General features: G+C 40.5%; 1 protein-coding gene across 2 annotated transcripts in view; it reads right to left on the bottom strand.

Moving 5' to 3' along the window:
* The window catches only part of DCBLD1 (discoidin, CUB and LCCL domain containing 1), a 38,575-nt gene extending 19,845 nt beyond the window's left edge, over positions 1-18,730 (bottom strand). Inside the window, exons 1-3 of one of the 2 annotated variants that reach the window (XM_054982280.1) lie at positions 18,479-18,730; positions 4,282-4,494; positions 1,138-1,272 (exon numbers count right to left, since the gene is read on the bottom strand). In XM_054982280.1, the coding sequence (XP_054838255.1) occupies positions 1,138-1,272; positions 4,282-4,494; positions 18,479-18,551 (421 nt within the window). In that variant the 5' untranslated portion in view covers positions 18,552-18,730. Of the gene's footprint in view, positions 1-1,137; positions 1,273-4,263; positions 4,495-18,478 lie in introns of those variants that run through there. The other variant, XM_054982288.1, reaches the window with a different exon arrangement.
* Positions 18,731-19,095: the final 365 nt, after the last annotated feature.

Here is a 19,095-nt window from a genome sequence, read left to right as displayed (position 1 = left end):
ACTTCCCCTCCTTAACCTTTCCTCGTCCCCCTTCCCCCCAACCCTACTTTGATAATCTGGGTTCATTCTTTCCTCTGTACAGGGACCAACTGTGCCGGACCTATCACTAGAATAAACACATTAATGAGGGGTATCATTCACTTTCTGTATCCTGAAGCAATGACAAACCAATGGTAAGATTCAGTGCAGAAGCTGCCTTTTCACTGTTAATAAAAGATCAGGATTAGAAAGCACTTGAAAACAGCAGCCGTATAACTCTGCTGTATTTTGGTAGAGTAGTTATATGGTTTACTTTTAGATGTCACAAAAACTCCAATTGGTTCATAATGAGAATTCATTAGAAAATACTTGGGCTTATGTGCTTCCCTCATTCATAAAGTCAAAGTTGAAGACTTCCAGGTGTGAAAGAAACTGCAGATTGGTACACCATCCAAATAGTGTGATTTGTTTCTTATTTACAAACTGGGGATCTAAACCAGAATCAAACTGTAGGCAAGAAACAGACCAGAGCTTCTTTTTTACATCACCCGATGTGTCCATCATAACAATCTGATTTCTTTTATATGAAAAAGCCTTCAGACTTGGCTCTGTATATGAGAGGAGGAGAGAGGGCAGGAAGTCCTCAGATTCTCTCCAGTTTGTTCATAATGTTTGAGTACAGCAATCACATTGTAGTTTTACCTGGGCTTCCTTATACATATAAGATGAACAGGGCCTATCATTGTAGATGATGTTCTCTTATTAAGCTGGACATACAAAGGTAGATTTTAATAACCTGTGAACCAAAAAGTCCTGCATATATATCTAAGATGCTTCCATGCAAACACAAGATTTGCAACATTTCTGCTTCTGCCTGCAGCCCTTTATGCTGCACAGAATGCTACTTTGTACTGGTCTCTCAAAGGGTGTGTGGGAAGCAAGACTAAAGCCAGGTCTCTACTGGTTTGCCTGGCTTCTCACTCATGTTCAGAAGGCTCAGATAGAGGAGAGTTACTGGTGCAGTCCAATCTGGCTTCTTCCTCATTTCCACAATGAAAGCAGGAAGTTAGATAAAAGTTGGAGTAAGAAAAGAATTGTTCTTCTTACAAGCACATTCCACCTGAATGAGGTTTAAAAGCCCAAGAGACTCCACTGTACCTAGATGATCACTACTAGCAAAGGACAGCAGAAAGCCCCGTCCAGATACATGAGACCTGCTCTCAAAGTGAATAGTTGCTGCATTGGAATCCAAGATAATTTCTTCAGGGACAGGCATATTGCCACAGTATGGACCTAAACAAAGAACAAATATGATTAGAAAAAAAAACATTCGTAGCCTAGACACAATAACAGATATAAATGCTTTCATTATCTATGGAATTTTATCTCACTACACAAATGTTTGACTTAGGAATTTGGATTTGTATCTTTGAAGTAACAGAATTAGATTGTTGCCAGTCTTAAAAAGCCAGTTTTAAAAAGCCAGTTTTAAAAAGCCAGTTTTAAAAAGGTCAAAGGCTTTTTAAAAAAAAATTATATTCTAAGAAGAATAGTTGGCATTAACATTTTGGATTGGATTTTTTGATAGCTTCAAATAAATGACTGGCATTCACTAGCCTGTTAAGTATAGCATTCCTAAAGAGCAATAATCAGTTACAGAAAAATTCATTTAAAGGCAGCAGAATGTGTCATGTACTTATATCCAGAGATACAACCAGAAGTAACAATTTTTGCTATAATTACTACATAAAACATAACATACTCCGGGGTTGCTGTAACCCAGTGCAGAACTGGATAGCATCAGGGGAAAAGCAGAACTTAGTTGGCACCTAAGCCTCTCTGGCTTGTTCCCAATCTCCTGGCACCAGTGTAATTTTATGCCATCAATAACACTGACGTAACTGGAAAAATTCCTACAGAATTCATGGAGAATGAAAATACAACTGCACTCAGCCTTTCCACTTGGAGCAGCGTAGGATACCAATAGCCTGTAGCCAATTACAGTTCTCCAGAGTACTATATAAACCCCAGCCAGGTCAAGAACACCCACAGCTCAGATGACCGGTTATGAAGCAATGGGCTACATCTCTCTGGCCTCATGTCAAGAATACTTATAATACATGCGACTTTGATTCTGGAGGCAGAGCATTTTGCACACATACATGGTCAAGGAAGAGAGCAAACACTGCTGTTGCCTATTGCTAACACTGCTCTGTTAACACCCTTAAAGGCATACCACTTCAAAACCTGCCGCTCCTCCAACTGGGGATGCAAGGACAACGTACCACACATATGTAAGCAATAAAGGAGCATCCTTTCCCAAGCTGCGATTGCTACAAATGTTTCCCCTGCCCCCCACATACTCTGTGTATTGCTTCATCAATCCTTCATCCCTCAACAGGAACTACTCCTTTCCCAAGGTCTTACTAGGACAACACTTTTAGTTTATTAGCCCTCCTCAATCTCATTGCTCAGATCGTAACTTAACTCAAGAAATTTCTAATTCACCTAGAGGAAGGAAAATAAATTTTGTTAACATACTGAAGTATCTCAATATTAATATGAATAACCAATGGTTATGCCCTGACTCACATGAGCTAGAGACACAACACACTAAAGCTTTAAAAAAAATGAACATTTTTATTTTATGCCTTAAAGGTTACAAGAAGCCCTTTCCCACCTCTGTATATTTTCCCACAGTATTTTTCTTGCTCACAATTCTCAGCACCCTACCTATTGCTCAGGTATAATTAAGGCTGCTGACTCAGTCTAATGTTGGTTGGTCTGGGGCCCATAAGTCTTTCCAGGTCGTATACCTTATTCCAGATGACTACAAACACCCACAAAAACAGCCTAGACAGTCTGTGAGATGTCAGCAGAAATTCTAAAAAAGTGTTTTAGTCTGACTTTTTTAGTTCAGAAAACTTCTGAAAATGGAAGCAAAGTCAATGTCTATCTACTAGGAGTGGTTCTGAATTAATCTATTTTGTTCATAAAACTGCAACATCTACTAATCTCTTATATTTTTGTTTGACTTTTGGTCCATTATTACCACCACCACCACTTCATTTACACTCCACTTTTCTCAGATTACAGAATATGAAACAATTCAATCAAACAGCAAAGTTCTCTAATGAACAAAACTATACAGTGAGTAGGATGAAGAACTGGAAAACAATGTAAGCAAATAATAAAAAAAACTATTGAAGGTAACAAAGCAAAGGTTTGATATACCATACTGAAGAAAGGGTTACAAAGGTAGAAGACACTGAATTGCATTACAAGGAGCGTTACATAAAGTAAACATTGCAATATACTACTATATTACCCCTGAGCTAACCCATTATACCATAGTTCTGATCCCTTCATAAGAATGTTGTTCTGAACATTTTGGTTTTGCACATTTTGCAAAATGATAGAAGCATATCCTCAGGCAGGTCATTCCACAATGTGGCAGCCGCCACAAAGAATGTGTGCAGACAGGCAGATTATATTAAACTCAGCTATATTCTGAGAATATAATATATTCTATATAACTGTACTACTGCATCGTGAGAGCAGCAAACAGAAAAGCCGGCCCCCATTGGCTATTTGGTGGCGCCAACATTGAAGCAGTTGCTGGGACAACACAGGTCGGAGCCCCAATGGCTTCTTAAGGCTTCACGCGGGAGTGCGGCCTTAGAAAACAGCTGAACCCCACCACCATGTTATTGGATGAGTTGCCCAAGGAACAAGTCAGCCCTCTCTCAAGCAATGAACGTCCTGCTGAGGTGACTGCTCCTTTGCTTGTGACCAGGCAGGCATTTGAGCATCCCTAGCTGTGAGTCCAAGGGAACTTCCAACGTCATGCAAAGGTACTTGTCCACCCCATCCCCCCCTGCCATGACTAGTAAAATTAAAATTGCATGCTACTACTATTTGTAGATTGAATTATGCCAAAAAATTAAGCAAGCATATATAATTTACTCAAATTGGACACCTCTGTTTATTTGGGCCAGAATTTGGATTGCCAGGGTACAGAATATTCACTTTGCTTTTAGTGTGGCATATGCACAGGTCATATTCCATTTGGAACTTGATCAGACTCTGCTTGTTGGATGAAGACAAATAATCCTTGAAGGAATACTTTATGTTACTTTATGACTTTCTAATAGCAATCACTAAATCTGGTCCAGTACAGAACTACATCTTCACTTAAAGGAGGTGGATAAAGGGAGGAAAGTGGATACTTTGCTTCACTCAAACTTAAATAGAATGCTAAGCCTTTTAACAATTCATCCTTACCAGTATCTCCTTACATACCATGCACTGTTGTAGAACTTTGGATGTTAAGATAGTTAGAGTCACATTTCTGGGATTCAATATCCAAGTCTCCGATTTTTAAGATGAGTCGTTTCCCCTGAGGCACCTGGATTTTCCTTTCACAAACAGTGTAGTTGGGATAAGTCCCAGGATAGTTCTTGGATGCTAGAGTTCCACTGTCTTGATGAATGATCATAGGTCCACATCCATCTTCTGTTTTGCAGACAGGGAGAAAAGAGGATATTTTAAAACTATCCATTATAGCTTTCATCAATATGCATTTGAAGTGCAACTGCTCCTTATGTAACTGCATATTATTTTGATCAGTTTCATGTGAATAAAATGATTGTGCCCAGAGGGAGGTGCATGAGAGCAACCAAAGAAACATCACTCATGTTTACCACTGAAACTGTCATTTCCTAGGCAGCTTTAACAATCCTGCTCTAATCTTGATGAAAGAAAGCAGGAATATACATTCATTTTTAAATAGAGGAATATGAATCCCTATTCCTTAACTATTTTTTCCATGTAAGACTAGACAAAGGATTCATCCCCAGGGCTCCTTCCTCCACTTGAGACGTTAGCCCTGTTCATATGTTACACTGAACATATTTACGTCTCTTTATAAGGAAAAGCCAACATGTATTCACTTTATGAATGAAACTGGTGACCAGTATCTGGATAAATGTAGCATTAAAATTTTATGATTTATACAAATGCATTATTTGGCTCAGGACATATACCACCTTCATTTTAATAAATGTAATCTTTGCCTATAAAAATTGTTTGTGGAAAAAATGGTCCTAAATCAATGCATGAGCTAAGCATCTTTCCTCTACCTACACATATCTAGAAGACTGTGGCGTAAGATGGTGAATTGTACCATGTATACTTCCACACAGCACATACTAAAAGGCAACTTTACTCAGAAGGAACATGGGAGTGGGGGAGGAGACTTTATTTACTATACATTCTCTCTTCCCACTTCCCCAACAATTCAGAAGACCAGCAACCACATGCTGGTCTTTAGATGCTATACATTTCTTGCAGCCATAAAGGACAGCAGTAAGTAAGTTGCAATCCTACACATACTTGGGATAAATCCCACTGAAATCAATGGAACTTATTTCTTAGTAAACATGCAGACTGCCCTCTTCCTATGTCAATCATTTCTGTGGAACCAGCATGAACTGTCTAGCATCATAACAGGACAATTTACAAGATACTTTGAAGGAAGTTACTGTGTACCAGTATTTCTAGCACTGAGGTATTTGTTTAAAGAGGATAAAGTAATCTGGATCTGTTAATGCCTTGTAGGGTTTCTCATCTCACTTAACACCATTCTAAAATACCTACCTGGTCATTATAACAACTCTGAGTTCAGCAATATTTGAGTGGCATCACTTTAGTATACCAGAAGGCACCTTCTTTTCACCTCAGTTCCACCTCCTGCATAATAAACTTTCTATCTAAGGTCACTATTAAACCTTATAATAATATAATATTATATAATATTAATATTATATAATAATAACATTTGATTTATATACCGCCCTCAGGATAACTTAACGTCCACTACAGCAGTTTACAATGTATGCTATTATTATCTCCACAACAATCACCCTGTGATTGTATTGCAAAAGTATTGCAAAATGCATTCAGCTGATCCATGGAATAATGTTTCTGTATGAAACCAAATACCACACCAACATAACACACCTATCAGGGTTATGTTTCATATTCTAAGTACATTGTGAAGATTTTGTTTGGGAGACAATATGAGCCTATTGTTGCTCAGAGCAGAGAATCTCAGAGGGTGGATACAAAAGGATGTCTGTCTGGAACCCCTCCTCCCCACAGATTTCTGTTTTAGTGACTGATGTTATACACTTCAAATGGGCAATCTTGACCTGACCTGAACACTTTTGTTTGTGTCAGACATTTCATACAAGTCTTTCTGGCTTGACAGTGATGGATGATGAAATATTTACTAACCAGATGTTATAGAAAAGACTAAAAAACTTGTCCTGGCTCATGCCAGGTGGTCTTTCAGCGTTCAGTTTTCAAAGTAATCAGGGATGGTATGATTTGGTTTTTATCCCACCCTTCCTCCAAGGAGTTCACAATGGAATAGCCTTGTGAACTTCTTGTAATGTAAATAGAGATTAACTTAAGATTACCCAGTGCGTTTCATGGCAGAATGTCAGTTTGAATTTAGGTCTCTCTCATCCTAGCTCACTATAACCAGTACTGGCTTCAGTGTCAGTAAGGACAATTGTCTACTACTAACTGCAGCCACAGGATTGCATGGACATATTCTAGGGTATAGACTCCATTCACATGGCAATGCTGAGGCCCCATAGTCCTCCTGACTAGTGTTTGTCATGCACGGTTCACCCTTCAACATTTCTAAGCGTCTTCTACAATGCACAGAGGTTTCACAGCAGATACAGCAACATGAACATTGTTCTCTGAACACTGAAATTTGGATTTCCTAAACTGATGGTATAAAGAGCTATATCAAACCATCAGCCTATCTACATTCCACAATTTCAGGCAAATGTTTTCCCCCTGACACTTGCCACCTGGATCCTTAGCTGAAAATGTTAAAGACTGTATCTTGGACAAGGCTTTCACGGCCAGAGAGCGATGCTTGTTGTGGATTTTCTGGGCTGTATAGCCGTGGTCTTGGTCCAAGACCACAGCTATACAGCCCGGAAAATCCACAACAACCATGTATCTTGGACCTTTATACATGCACAGGCATGAGATTTAGTTCTGAGCCATGGCCTCTCCTCACAGAATCCTTTTTTTCCCCTCACAGAATCCTAAGAGATCTATTAATAATGATTAGGGTCCTTTGAAAGTCTCCATAATTTCTTTAACTAGAAATTACACTTAGTTTAATATATGGTCCTGCTTGTGAAGCATGGCTTTTTCATCTAGTCATTAGTCAGCTACATTATCAGAGAATTCTCACCTATTGTAAAATCAAGTTTCACAATCTGTCATTCAGTGGTCTTAATTCATGCGTCACTGTCTGATCCAAGAGTAAAGGAGAAAAGGTCACAAAAAGAGCAATAACTATCACTAAACATTTAAGACACAGATATGTCTTGCCACCTTTTATAATAATAAGAGCATTCAGTTCCTTGTTACATCCTTCAACAGCCTCAAATACATCTTTGCACTCTCTGTTCTAGTATCAGATAAAAATTTTAATGTATGAACTAGAAATACCAAGGTGTTCTCTGGAACATATTTACAAAGACAAGTTTCCACACACACTGAATAGTGTACTTTCAATCCATTTTCAATGCACTTTAGTGGTTGCAGTGGCAGCAATTTCTGTGATTGCTGAACTTCCATTTCTAGATTTGGGGGGGGCAGGGGGGAGGTAGCACAGGCATTGCCTGTGGTTCTATTGTTGATAGTATAGAATCCAAACAATCTTTGTCCACACTCAAAAAAAGCCAAGATAATTTTGGAAAGTAGAGGTCAAATGACATTACGATCAGTGCTGTAAAACAGGTTTCTGCACGGGAAACCGTCAAACATAAAACACTCTTATTCAACATTACCAACTATTAGTCACTTGAGTTCTGTGCTCATTGATACAATCTGACTGTACAGCAACAGAAAAGACTGCTGTGCTATGCTAGGGAATATGTGCATATTACATGCTCACATGTGCACATGATAACACACACATGCAATATTGGATTGTACTCTGCTTCCAAGACTTACAGTCTGACCCAAATTGCTATTACACACAGAGAGAGTCTAATGAGGAATCAGGGGCAAGATAAAAAATAGCTGAAGGATTTTTAAGCAGGAAAATGCTCTGCGGAAAATGACAGATAATTTGAATGAAAGATAATGAAAAAATGTAGGTGTGCATATTTCTACTTCCAAGAATTATTCTCTGCAAGAACAAAACTGTCATTCGATAAACCTTCACACTATACTCAAACTCACATCTACCTCCAAAAGCTTAAAAGTTCAACTGATTCCCAAAAGATTCTAACTATACTCAAACTTCAGGAACCAAAGCAGTTAGAAGTGTTCAAGCATTCCAATTAACAAGGTCGGGAGAAGCCAAAACACAACAGTATGTTTTTTGTTTTTTTAAAAAAAGGATTTTAAAAAGTCAAGAAGCAGACAAAACAGTTTAATCTTTGGTTGCCATGATGCAAGGAGCATCGTACCAAGAGATGCAACTGCTGAGAAGAAAATCAGAGAAAGTCCTTAAACTGTACTTATAATTACCAATTTCTAGAGCACTCAGAATGTGCAAAGTGTGTTACAATGTTTATTGGATTCATCCCCTCAGCAATTCTGCGAGGAAAATCATTGTCATTTTTTAAAATAGGATTAGCTGAGTAAGTCTGAAAGGCTTGCCCTGAGGGCAGTTCACTTAAGGTAGCATCCTACAAGTTCAGTAAGTTCATACACGAATAGAGTTTAAACCCAGAGGACCAGGCTCTAACTTCAGCATTCTAAGTTAATATCCAAAAGTCCAAAATGAGTTAATACTTGGTTCATTTTCTTAGCAGAACAAGGCAGCAGTCCAGCCATGCTATACTTGCCACTGAAACCATTTGAACATTGCATATTTAATGCCACAAGGAATATCCCTGTTTTGAAGAAAACACCATTTAATGCTGCTTTCTCTTCAGCAACTGTGCAGGAACAGCCAAATAAATAACAAAGATGTTTGATGGTTGTGGGTTTTCCGGGCTGTATTGCCGTGGTCTTGGCATTGTAGTTCCTGACGTTTTGCCAGCAGCTGTGGCTGGCATCTTCAGAGGTGTACCACCAAAAGACAGAGATCTCTCAGTGACACTGAGATCTCTCTGTCTTTTGGTGCTACACCTCTGAAGATGCCAGCCACAGCTGCTGGCGAAACGTCAGGAACTACAATGCCAAGACCACGGCAATACAGCCCGGAAAACCCACAACAACCATCGTTCTCCGGCCGTGAAAGCCTTCGACAATACAACAAAGATGTTTCTCTTAAAACAGCCTTGAGAACAAATTTTGTGGGTGGAATGGCAGCCTCCTGTCCTGGATGCTTGTTTTCACCACTCCTCCTATACTTGCCCCTCTGTGTGTGTGCATGCACATGTTCCCTTCAAAGAAAGATGGCACACTCTCAAAGCAGTAGTGCATACTGCTTTGCCTTCTCACTTAGTGGAACAAACGAGAAACCTCAAAAGGCAAATAAATAACAGTTTATTGAGGCCAACTGAGTTTTGGGCTGGCCTCCTTGTTGGGTGCAGTCAAAGAAACTGCTTGAGACAGTCACACATTCCATTTTATGAAATAATGGAAGACAATCCAGAGGGAACTTCATGCCATACTTGATAGTGTTTCAAATCAGATTTTAACAGTAAATATTTCTTTAGAAAATAGTCTTATTAAAATTAAATCTGAACACAAACATGTTAAATTTGCACATCTCTTTGAATCATAGAATTATAGGGATGGAAGGGACATCTAGGGTCATCTAGTCCAACCTCCTGCTCAATGCAGGAAATTCACAACTACGCCCCCCCCCCCCGACTGCCCCAGTGACACCTGCTCCATGCCCAGAAAATGGCAAAACATCTCCAGGATCCCTAGCCAAACTGGCCTAGGGAAAATTGCTACCTGACCCCAAGGTGGCAGTCAGCATTACCCTGGGCATAAAAGAAGGCCACGAGAACTTAGCACTGATGTAACCCATTCTGCCCTCCCCCTCATGATCTGCCCAGATTCACAGAATCAGCATTGCTGTCAGATGGCCATCTAGCCTCTGCTTAAAAACTTCCGAAGAAGGAGAGCCCACCATCTCCCAAGGAAACCTGTTCCACTGAGGGACTGCTCTAACTGTTAGGAAGTTCTTCCTAATGTTTAGCTGAAAATTCTTTTCATTTCAAGCCGTTGGTTCTGGTCCGACCTCTGGGGCAGCGCCAGACAATGCCAAACAACTCTGCGCCATCCTCTATATGACAGCCCTTCAAGTACTTGAAGATGGTCATCATATCACCTCTCTGTCGTCTCCTCTCCAGGTTAAACATTCCGAGCTCCTTCAACCTTTCCTCATAGGACTTGGTCTCTAGACCCCTCACCATCTTTGTTACCCTCCTCTGGATATGTTCCAGCTTGTCTATATCCTTCTGAAATTGTGGTGCCCAAAACTGAACACAATAATCTAGGTGAGGTCTAACCATAGCAGAGTAGAGCAATACCATCACTTCTCATGATCTGGACACTATGCTTCTGTTTATACAACCCAAAACCGCATTTGCCTTTTTAGCTACCATATCACACTGCTGTCTCATGTTCAGTGTATGGTCTACTAAGACCCTTAGATCCTTTTCACACATACTACTGCCAAGACAAGCCTTCCCCATCCTATAGTTATGCATTTGATTTTTCCTTCCTAAACGCAGAACTTTGCATTTATCTCTGTTGAAATTCATTTTATTTGTTTCAACCCAGTTTTCCAGCCTGTCAAGATCATCCTGTATCCTGACTCTGTCTTCAACCGTATTTGCTACCCCTCCCAATTTAGTATCATCTGCAAATTTAATAAGCATGACTTCTATTCCTTCATCCAAATCATTTATTAAGAAGTTGACCAGAACAGGTCCCAGAACTGATCCCTGAGGAACTCCACTTGTCACTCTTCTCCAAAAGGATGAGGAACCATTAACTAGCAATCTTTAGGTGCGATCTGTCAACCAGTTACAGATCCACCTAATAGTAATAGAATCCAAACCACATTTTACCAATTTGTCGACAAGGATATTATGTGTAACATTATCAAAATCGATGGTTGTTGTGGATTTTCCGGGCTGTATTGCTGTGGTCTTGGCATTGTAGTTCCTGACGTTTCGCCAGCAGCTGTGGCTGGCATCTTCAGAGGTGTAGCACCAAAAGACAGAGATCTCTCAGTGTCACAGTGTGGAAAAGATGTTGGCAGGTCATTTATATCTACTCAGGAGGGGCGGGGTTGAGCTGAGTCATCCTGTAAGAGTTTCCCAGGGTGTGGAATGCTAATGGCGGGAGGCTTCACTGTATCCTGAGGAGGTTCTTTTGCATATGGATTGGTGCTTGATGTGCTAATCTTCTCTGCAGGGCTATTGTCGGGTATAGAGTGTTTTGTTAGCCTGGTGTTTTTCAGAACTGGAAACCATGCTCTGTTCATTCTTAAGGTTTCTTCTTTCCTGTTCTGTTCAACAGATCCTGTTGATCCTGTTCTGATCAAGCACCAATCCATATACAAAAGAAATTACACCTGCGAGTTCTTTTAGTATCCTTCGGTGTAAATCATCTGGCCCTGACGACTTAGTTCCATTTTAAGAAACTAGGTGGTTTCGTACTACGTCTATGCTGATCCTAGGCTGTAACTTCCTTTCCACATCATCTGTTATTGCCATGTTGAGCACCATTTCCCTCACAGGAAAAGACTGAGGAAAAGTAGGAATTGAGCAGTTCTGCCCTCTCTTCATCACCTGTTACAATTTCACTTCCCTGTCCCTGCAATGGGCCTACCATGTCCTTGCTCTTTTTCATACTTTGAACATAAGCAAAGAACTCTTTTTTGTTGTTTTTAGCATCTCTTGCTAGCCTAAGCTCATATTGAGCTTTAGCTTTTCTAACACTCTCCCTGCAAGTATTGGTTATTTGTTTATATTCATCCTTGATTATAAGGCCCTCCTTCCATTTCTTAAATGAGTCTTTTTTATTTCTCAATTCAGTTTGTTAAAATTTGCTTTCCTGAAGTCCAACCAGTATGTCTGACTACATACAGCTTTTCCCTTCCCCAAGACTGTAAATTCCAAAATTACATGGTCATTGTTACCCAGGGTGCCCTCTACTTTCACCTCATCAACCAGTTCTTCCTTGTTGGTGAGTATCAAGTCCAAGATAGCAGAACAAAGTTGTTAGCAAGACAAGTAAGGAATTTATTTGACCTTTCATTTTTAGCAGAGTTAGACTTCCAACAGAGATCTGGGAAATTGAAATCTCCCATGACCAATGTGTTCCATCTCTTTGTGAACTTTGTAATTTGTTCTAGGACTTTCTCATCCAAGTCCTCTGCTTGGCTTTGTGGTCTATAGCAGACCCTCACCATAGTATCACTATTATTTCTTATTCCTTTTATTTTTACCCAGAGACTCTCAACTGAATTTCCATGCTCAGATACATGTATTTCCTCACAAGGAAACACAATGTTTACTGCTTCTTTGTAAAACACAGTAAATAGAACCAGGTTATGTAAAAAAAAACCACTGGATAAAATATCAAGGTCCAGCTCTATATGGCACAACAGGCCACAAATTATAACATTATTATGGATCTGATACTGGGGGCTAGGGACCAACAAGCCATCACAGGCCCTTAGATGATCCTGTATATTTCTTAGTGTTGCAGTGTTCAATGCTCAGAAAACAAATGATTGCTCCCTAGGTTAGGGGTTGCCAGTGTGAAATCTGCCAACACCTTTCCTGGTTCCCACCAAGTGTTTTAGAAAGTGGGTGGGGCCAGGTGAGGCTCCTACCCAGCAGGGCTTCTGATTGGCTGTGCAGATTAAAATAACATTGTTTTGGTGGCAGCTGCCACCAGTTTTATTCTCTCACTCCTCTTTCCCAGTGTATGTTTTAAAAATTCTCCTCTTATCCCCTGCACTTGGGCTTCCTCTATATGTGGCTCTATCTCCCACAGACATTTTGTGATGGTCCTTGCCTCCCATAATGGCCATTTTATACTTGGGTCCACCACCCCATGTCAGAATTCCAAAGGTGCTGATAGGCTCAAAAAGGTTGGGGACCCTTGTTCTAGGAAAACAAGGTCATTTCCTTTTTCCATCTTATGAAAAATGTGAAATATATGTTAGTTATGGTACATTGTGTACTGTAACTAACAGCCAGCATTGCTTCTGGAAAATTTTGGCAATTGTTAGCTATTCTGCATTTTTAAGAAGTGTCAGCATTGTGGCAAGGCATGCTCACTATGTAATATAAGGAGAAGCAAAAGTAAAATAAAATGTATACTTTATTTAGTTGTAAATTAAGATGTTTTAGTGGTTAACCAATTAATACATACCATTGTTTAGAAAATGCAAATGAAAAATACAAATACTACCAAAATACTACCAATCATGGAAAATTAGCCTTTTTCTTAATGATTTACATCAATAATTTAAAATGGCCTTTTTAAGGAAAAGTAAATAAGTCCACCTTGCCTTTGAGTTGAACAGGAATGCTGCCTTGTAAGTTTTCAGTCCAGATACATGAAGCTTTCTCTGGGTTGTTTTGAGTTTTCAGCAAACAGAGTGACTAGCTCTAGCAGTTCCTTTCAAGAAATAGTTTCATTTCATTCCTTGCCTAAGAAAGTGTTTTTTGACTTGAAACACTGCATGGCATCCTGTGTATTTTTAATTTTTTCCCTTTTTTGTTCCTTGTATTAGTACCATTCTTTTCCCTGCCATAAAAGAGTTTGAATGCTGCTCCCCATCTCTCTTGGAAGAGAGAAAGTACCCACAACTGGGACTTGGGTAGTTAATAAACTCCAGCAATAGTAGTACAGAAACTGTTGCTTCTCACAATCTCTTGCAGTAGCGGTGAAGCAATTCTGGTTGCTTATAGGAAAACTTCTGCTGCCTCTAAGAATAAATTGCGAGCTGCTTAAACCGTCTCACTGTTCTTTTCTATGTTCAACAGATGGAAAGCATCTGCTAAGCTTCAGACATGCCCTCTGAGGAAAATCTCTTGCTTACACCTCAGACATGGACCGTATGTACATTATGGCATACTCTCCAAGTTAGAAACATGTAGTTTTGTACTCTGAAAATGTCATTTGTATTGGTACCACTAATAAATAGTTCTTCAGGTTTGGCCAGAAAAAGGTAAGAATAAACTTACAATAATGAATACAGTGACCATTAAGTAAGAAATAAAGCTGACTTTGTTATAAAATAAGAAGGCAAATTTCAGGACTGTAATTATATGAAGGGATTCTTTCTGAATTTTGACAAGGTGGTGAGGTATCAAACGTTTAAATAAAAGCACTTTGTACTTCAGACAGGGTGTTCAGAGACTGAAGGGGCCCTCCATCTACAGAGGCATCAAAGCTTTGAATACCAGTGCAGGGAGGTGGCAGCAGGGGAAACCCTCTATGGACCTCCAGGGCAACTAGTTGGCTGTTGTGTGAAACAATATACTAGACTAGATGGGCAACTGGTCTGATCCAGCAGGCTTTTCTTATGTTCTAGCACAGTTAAACAGAAACTATCACCAAAGCAGGGCAGAATTTATAGCTTTACCGGGGGGGGGGAGAGAATGCACGCAAAAAGGCTAGGCGAGTGCCTTGCGCTTCTAGGAGCTTTGGGTTACCACCATCACATTGGGAAAGCTGTGGGGAGACCAAGAGAGTTGCTGTCACATCAGTAAAGCTACATGGTGGGCAGGATAGTTGCTGCAGCCATCACTGAGCTGAAGCTATAGAGCGGCTGAGTAACTGGGAATATCAACATCACTGGCAAAACTGCAGGGTGACTGGGAGAGTTGCTACTGCTGTGGTGGCAAAGCTGGGCGAGCTGAGTGGGGAGGATGGAACCCCCTCCCTGTGATTTTCTCAGGTCTCCATTTGTCAATATATCTAATTCTCAGCATGGTCAAATCTGAAGATACTTAAATCTGGAAAATGGAACCATGAACAGCCAAGCCAAATCTTTCTACAAAAACCTAAAAAAGTCTCAGGTTTGCAGAAGAATCTGATATCTTTAAAAAATATTTGGGGGTTAACCCATCATAGAAGCTGTACCTGTAACTTTAAGAAATGAATGCCTTTTTAGTGACCATTTTGTGGGCTGCTAGGCAAAGACAACAGCATTGCCAGCCTTTGAGCTTTGGTTTCTGCCAGTAAAAGGCAGAGGGAGGTGGCAGGGCCCTTTCCAGGACTGTTTTGGCCTTTGAATGAGGACTTATTGGGGCCAGACCCAACAACAACCACTTCGCAACTTGCTATCACGAGAACTGCATGACTGATCCAAGCCTGGCTGTTTGCTATTGTTCAACAGCAGCCATCCCACAAAAGCTAGTGTGATTTAGTGGTTAAAGTTTCAGACTAGGATCTGAGAGACCTAGGATCAAATCCCCACTGCGCCACAAAAGCTTACTTGGTATCCTTGGGCCAGTCACACACTGTTAACTTAACCTAATTCACAGGGCTGTTGTGAGAACAAGATGGAGGAAAGGAGAATGATAAAAGCCGCTTTGGGTCATCACTGTGGAGAAATGTGGGGTAAAAATGAAGTAAATTTATATATATATAGCTGAAGATTGCCTGGAAGAAAAAGGCTGGCCAACTGGCTAAACAGAAGAGAGTACAATCACCCCATGGCAGCAGCTCAAGAAAAATGCAAGCTGGCCACAGTGGTTTTACTCTCCTTTCCCTACAGCCAGCTGGCCTGCCTCCTTTGTCCAACCTGCTGAGCATCATATTAACAAGATAGCGGGAAGGCGGGGAGGGAAGCACATCATCTCATTTCAGATACACAAGGAATCAGCAGCAGTGGCAGGCAGAGAGAACCCTGCATGAAAGCAGAGTTAATCCAATAATTTAAAATGTTATAGTTACATCCTTAATATTAATAGTTATATAGCTATATCTTATATTATTGTATGAATGTTTGGTAGTGCCACGCACAGGGCATAAGTATTCATGTTGCTTTTTTGCTGGTGATTGCAAATGTGGCTGTCTGTGAGCCACAGAGTGCCACTGCCATGGTCCATAATGCAGACGAGGGTGGGAGCTGAGACACAGATATTAGTTTGCTAAGCAAGTCTGAATGGAGATGAGACTTGAACTGTGGAACTTCCTAGGTTGCATTCTTCACCACTACATTGCACAGTACTAGCTGTACTTTGTCAGCTTCCCTTTCTCACATTGTTTATTCTGCTTTAAGGAGACCTAATTACCAAAGATTTTAAAAAATTAAGTTACCTGTACACATATACTTTAGAGACAGGTTACTGTTTTAATCTTCTAAACACACATACACATGGATAAAAAAGGCATGGATTAACGGGGTCAAACTATATAAAGCACTAAAATCAACTAAAACAGCATAATTTATGGTCAAACCAGCAGGGCTGCATTTCCCAACTGCCAAACTCAGGGTAGGTGGGTGGGTGAGCAGAATCCAAGAAGGAAACTCTCTACCTATTTGGTCTTAATAAAAGGTAGTATGTGGATTGTGGTTTGTATCTTGATTTGTAATTCCACATTCTGCGCAGTTTGCCAGTCTGGGCAGTATGCTGTTTACACCGTCATTTAATTTTGTATTCCCAGTCCTTTTGCATTGTTCACTGTATATCTTATACTGTATCTTCATGGTGCTGCATTATCATTCAGTTTTGTACTCCTAGTCCAATTGCATTTTTCATTTAGTGTCCAGTACTGTATGATTATTTTTACTGCTTTCTGTACTCAGTAATCTGCTTTGAATCTCTGAGAAAAGTAGGCTGTAAATAAACTAAATAAATACAATTATTTTTTTCCTGAAAGGAATCCCTTGTCTAGTGTTTATCATCTCTTTTTAATTGGCATAAAATTTAAACTGCCCACTCTCTAGGGCTGCCAGATGTCACAGCTATAGTATATAATAGAAGCCCCACATTTCTGAACTTAGCAGTTTCAGCACAACCACTGCACCTCTATCATGCCTCTTAACAAGTAGGCATTTGCATCTGGCAAGTGACATCAATCCACAGCCTATCCTAGACTTACAATGAACAGTGGAAATTCCCTTTTCCCACCAAGAGCCGCAGAGAGCAAAGTTCAACAAGTGCAAAATAACTGAGGAAAGACCAATTTTAGAAGGAAAATCTCATTCAAGAAAAAAATACATTTGGAAATTCCAGGCAAAGCATCTAAGATGCAGCGAATACTGGTATAACTTCTACTCTATGATATATCGATTGCCTAATCCAAACTCCTTTAAGTTAGCAAACAAAAAAATAACTTTTCAAGATGGAATTATAAAGCAAAATTGAAATATAAGACACTAATATGAAAGGAATAAGTCATAAAAACATGATCTGGGTCCAACAATGCCTTAAAGACCAATTAGATTTCTAAGGTACAAGCTTTTGAAAGTCAAAGCTCCCTCCATCAGAGAGTCAAAGCACCCTAACAAAGGGAGCTTTGACTCCTAAGAGTTCGTAGCTTGGAAATCTTGTTGGGTTTTAAGGACCCAGATGTTGCTCTTTGACTGCAGACCAACATGACTACCCACTTGAAACTATCATAAAAACATGTTAAGATTCACTGCTCTCAAATGATATTTGCAGAGTTATCCCAATAGGTTTTGTGAACTCATGCGAGATTCAACCCTTTCTAACTAAAGCTCTTTCATTAAGCAGCATCAGACTCAAAAATTCTGTCCTATTGCTAAACTGAGTTCAGTGCTAGTAAGTGCCTGTCTTGTGTTCTGTGGCCTTGTATCTATAAAAGCTTTAGTAGGGCACAGGGGATCTAGATTCATATCCTAAGCCAGCCTTTAACAAATTAATACTTCAATCCACAGCTCAGCTACCATAAACATGCTTCTTCATTCACTTCAACGGAAGGCATAAATCCACATACACAAAGGAAGTTTTCATTGAAGTGAATGGGAAAACCACTGATTGCATGTATGCTCTATGTGGGGTGTGCCACAACAGCTAAGAGACTTGAGTTCTAACACATGAGGATCCCGTAAAAATCTCTTATGAATCCACCAGGTGATCTCAAACAGCCACTGTCTGCCCCAGTTTCCCATCTGTGATATAAGATAATACTGGCCTACCTTACATGATTACTGTAAGGTTTTTTAGATAATATATGTGAAGCACTTTGAACACCTGAAGGGCTACGGACTATGAGAATAGATCCAGAGGACTATGAGTATAGCTTCTAAGGACAAGGACAAGGAACTGATAGATCTGGTGATTGCAAAGAAAGCACATTTATACTGCCTCATTCACTCTCACCCACAGAACAAACCCTAAACAGAACCCTAAACTCTTCGAAGACCATTGACTTCAAAGTCCCGTTAGTAAGGTGTAACTCTGTTTCAGACTGCACTGACAGTCTTTCTTCCCGCTACTGGACGCTCACCTAATCACCCAGTCAACTGTTTAAACAGGCCACGGCGACTCACCAAGCTTCTCGGCTGAGCTCAGCAGTAAAGGGAGCAGCAGCAGCAGGAAGGAAGGAACTGCCCCGAAGCCCATGGCCCGAGCACCTCACCGTTGCCTGCCGCCGCCAGAGTTCTTTGCTTCTCCCGCCCTTTGCTTGAACGCACCACCAGCTACCGTGCCCAGTGATGGGAGGGATACTGGCCCACTCCCTGTTCTCTTCTAGAGACCGAAGGGGAAAGCACTAACAAACGAACCCAAAGCACAAGAGCGGCTACAAGAACTTTGCAGTTCTCCTCCCCCCCTCTCCTTTGGCGGGGGGGGGGAGGAAACGAGAAAGGCAAGCGCCACTCTTCCATTGGACCTCGCGAAGAGGCGGCCCTTGGCTTGCCCTGCCCAGTCCAGCCCTTCTCCCACTGGAGTGGTAGCTTATCGCCAACTAGCTTAGCTCCTTCTCCCGCGCTCCTCGTAAGAGCCGCAGCTATAGCCTAGATAGACGCTGCCGGGTTTGATGATAAATATGTGACAGTTTGTCAGGAGGCACAAGACTTCTTTCCTCACACAGACCAACGTGGATATTTTTAACCCAGGAACAAATTTACTACTTCATCTTCTGTTTGTGTACACTAGGCTTGCCTTT

This window comes from Eublepharis macularius, chromosome 1 (genome assembly GCF_028583425.1).
Source record: "Eublepharis macularius isolate TG4126 chromosome 1, MPM_Emac_v1.0, whole genome shotgun sequence".
Taxonomy (NCBI): Eukaryota; Metazoa; Chordata; class Lepidosauria; order Squamata; family Eublepharidae; genus Eublepharis; species Eublepharis macularius.
This window is presented reverse-complemented; position numbering and strand designations above follow the sequence as displayed.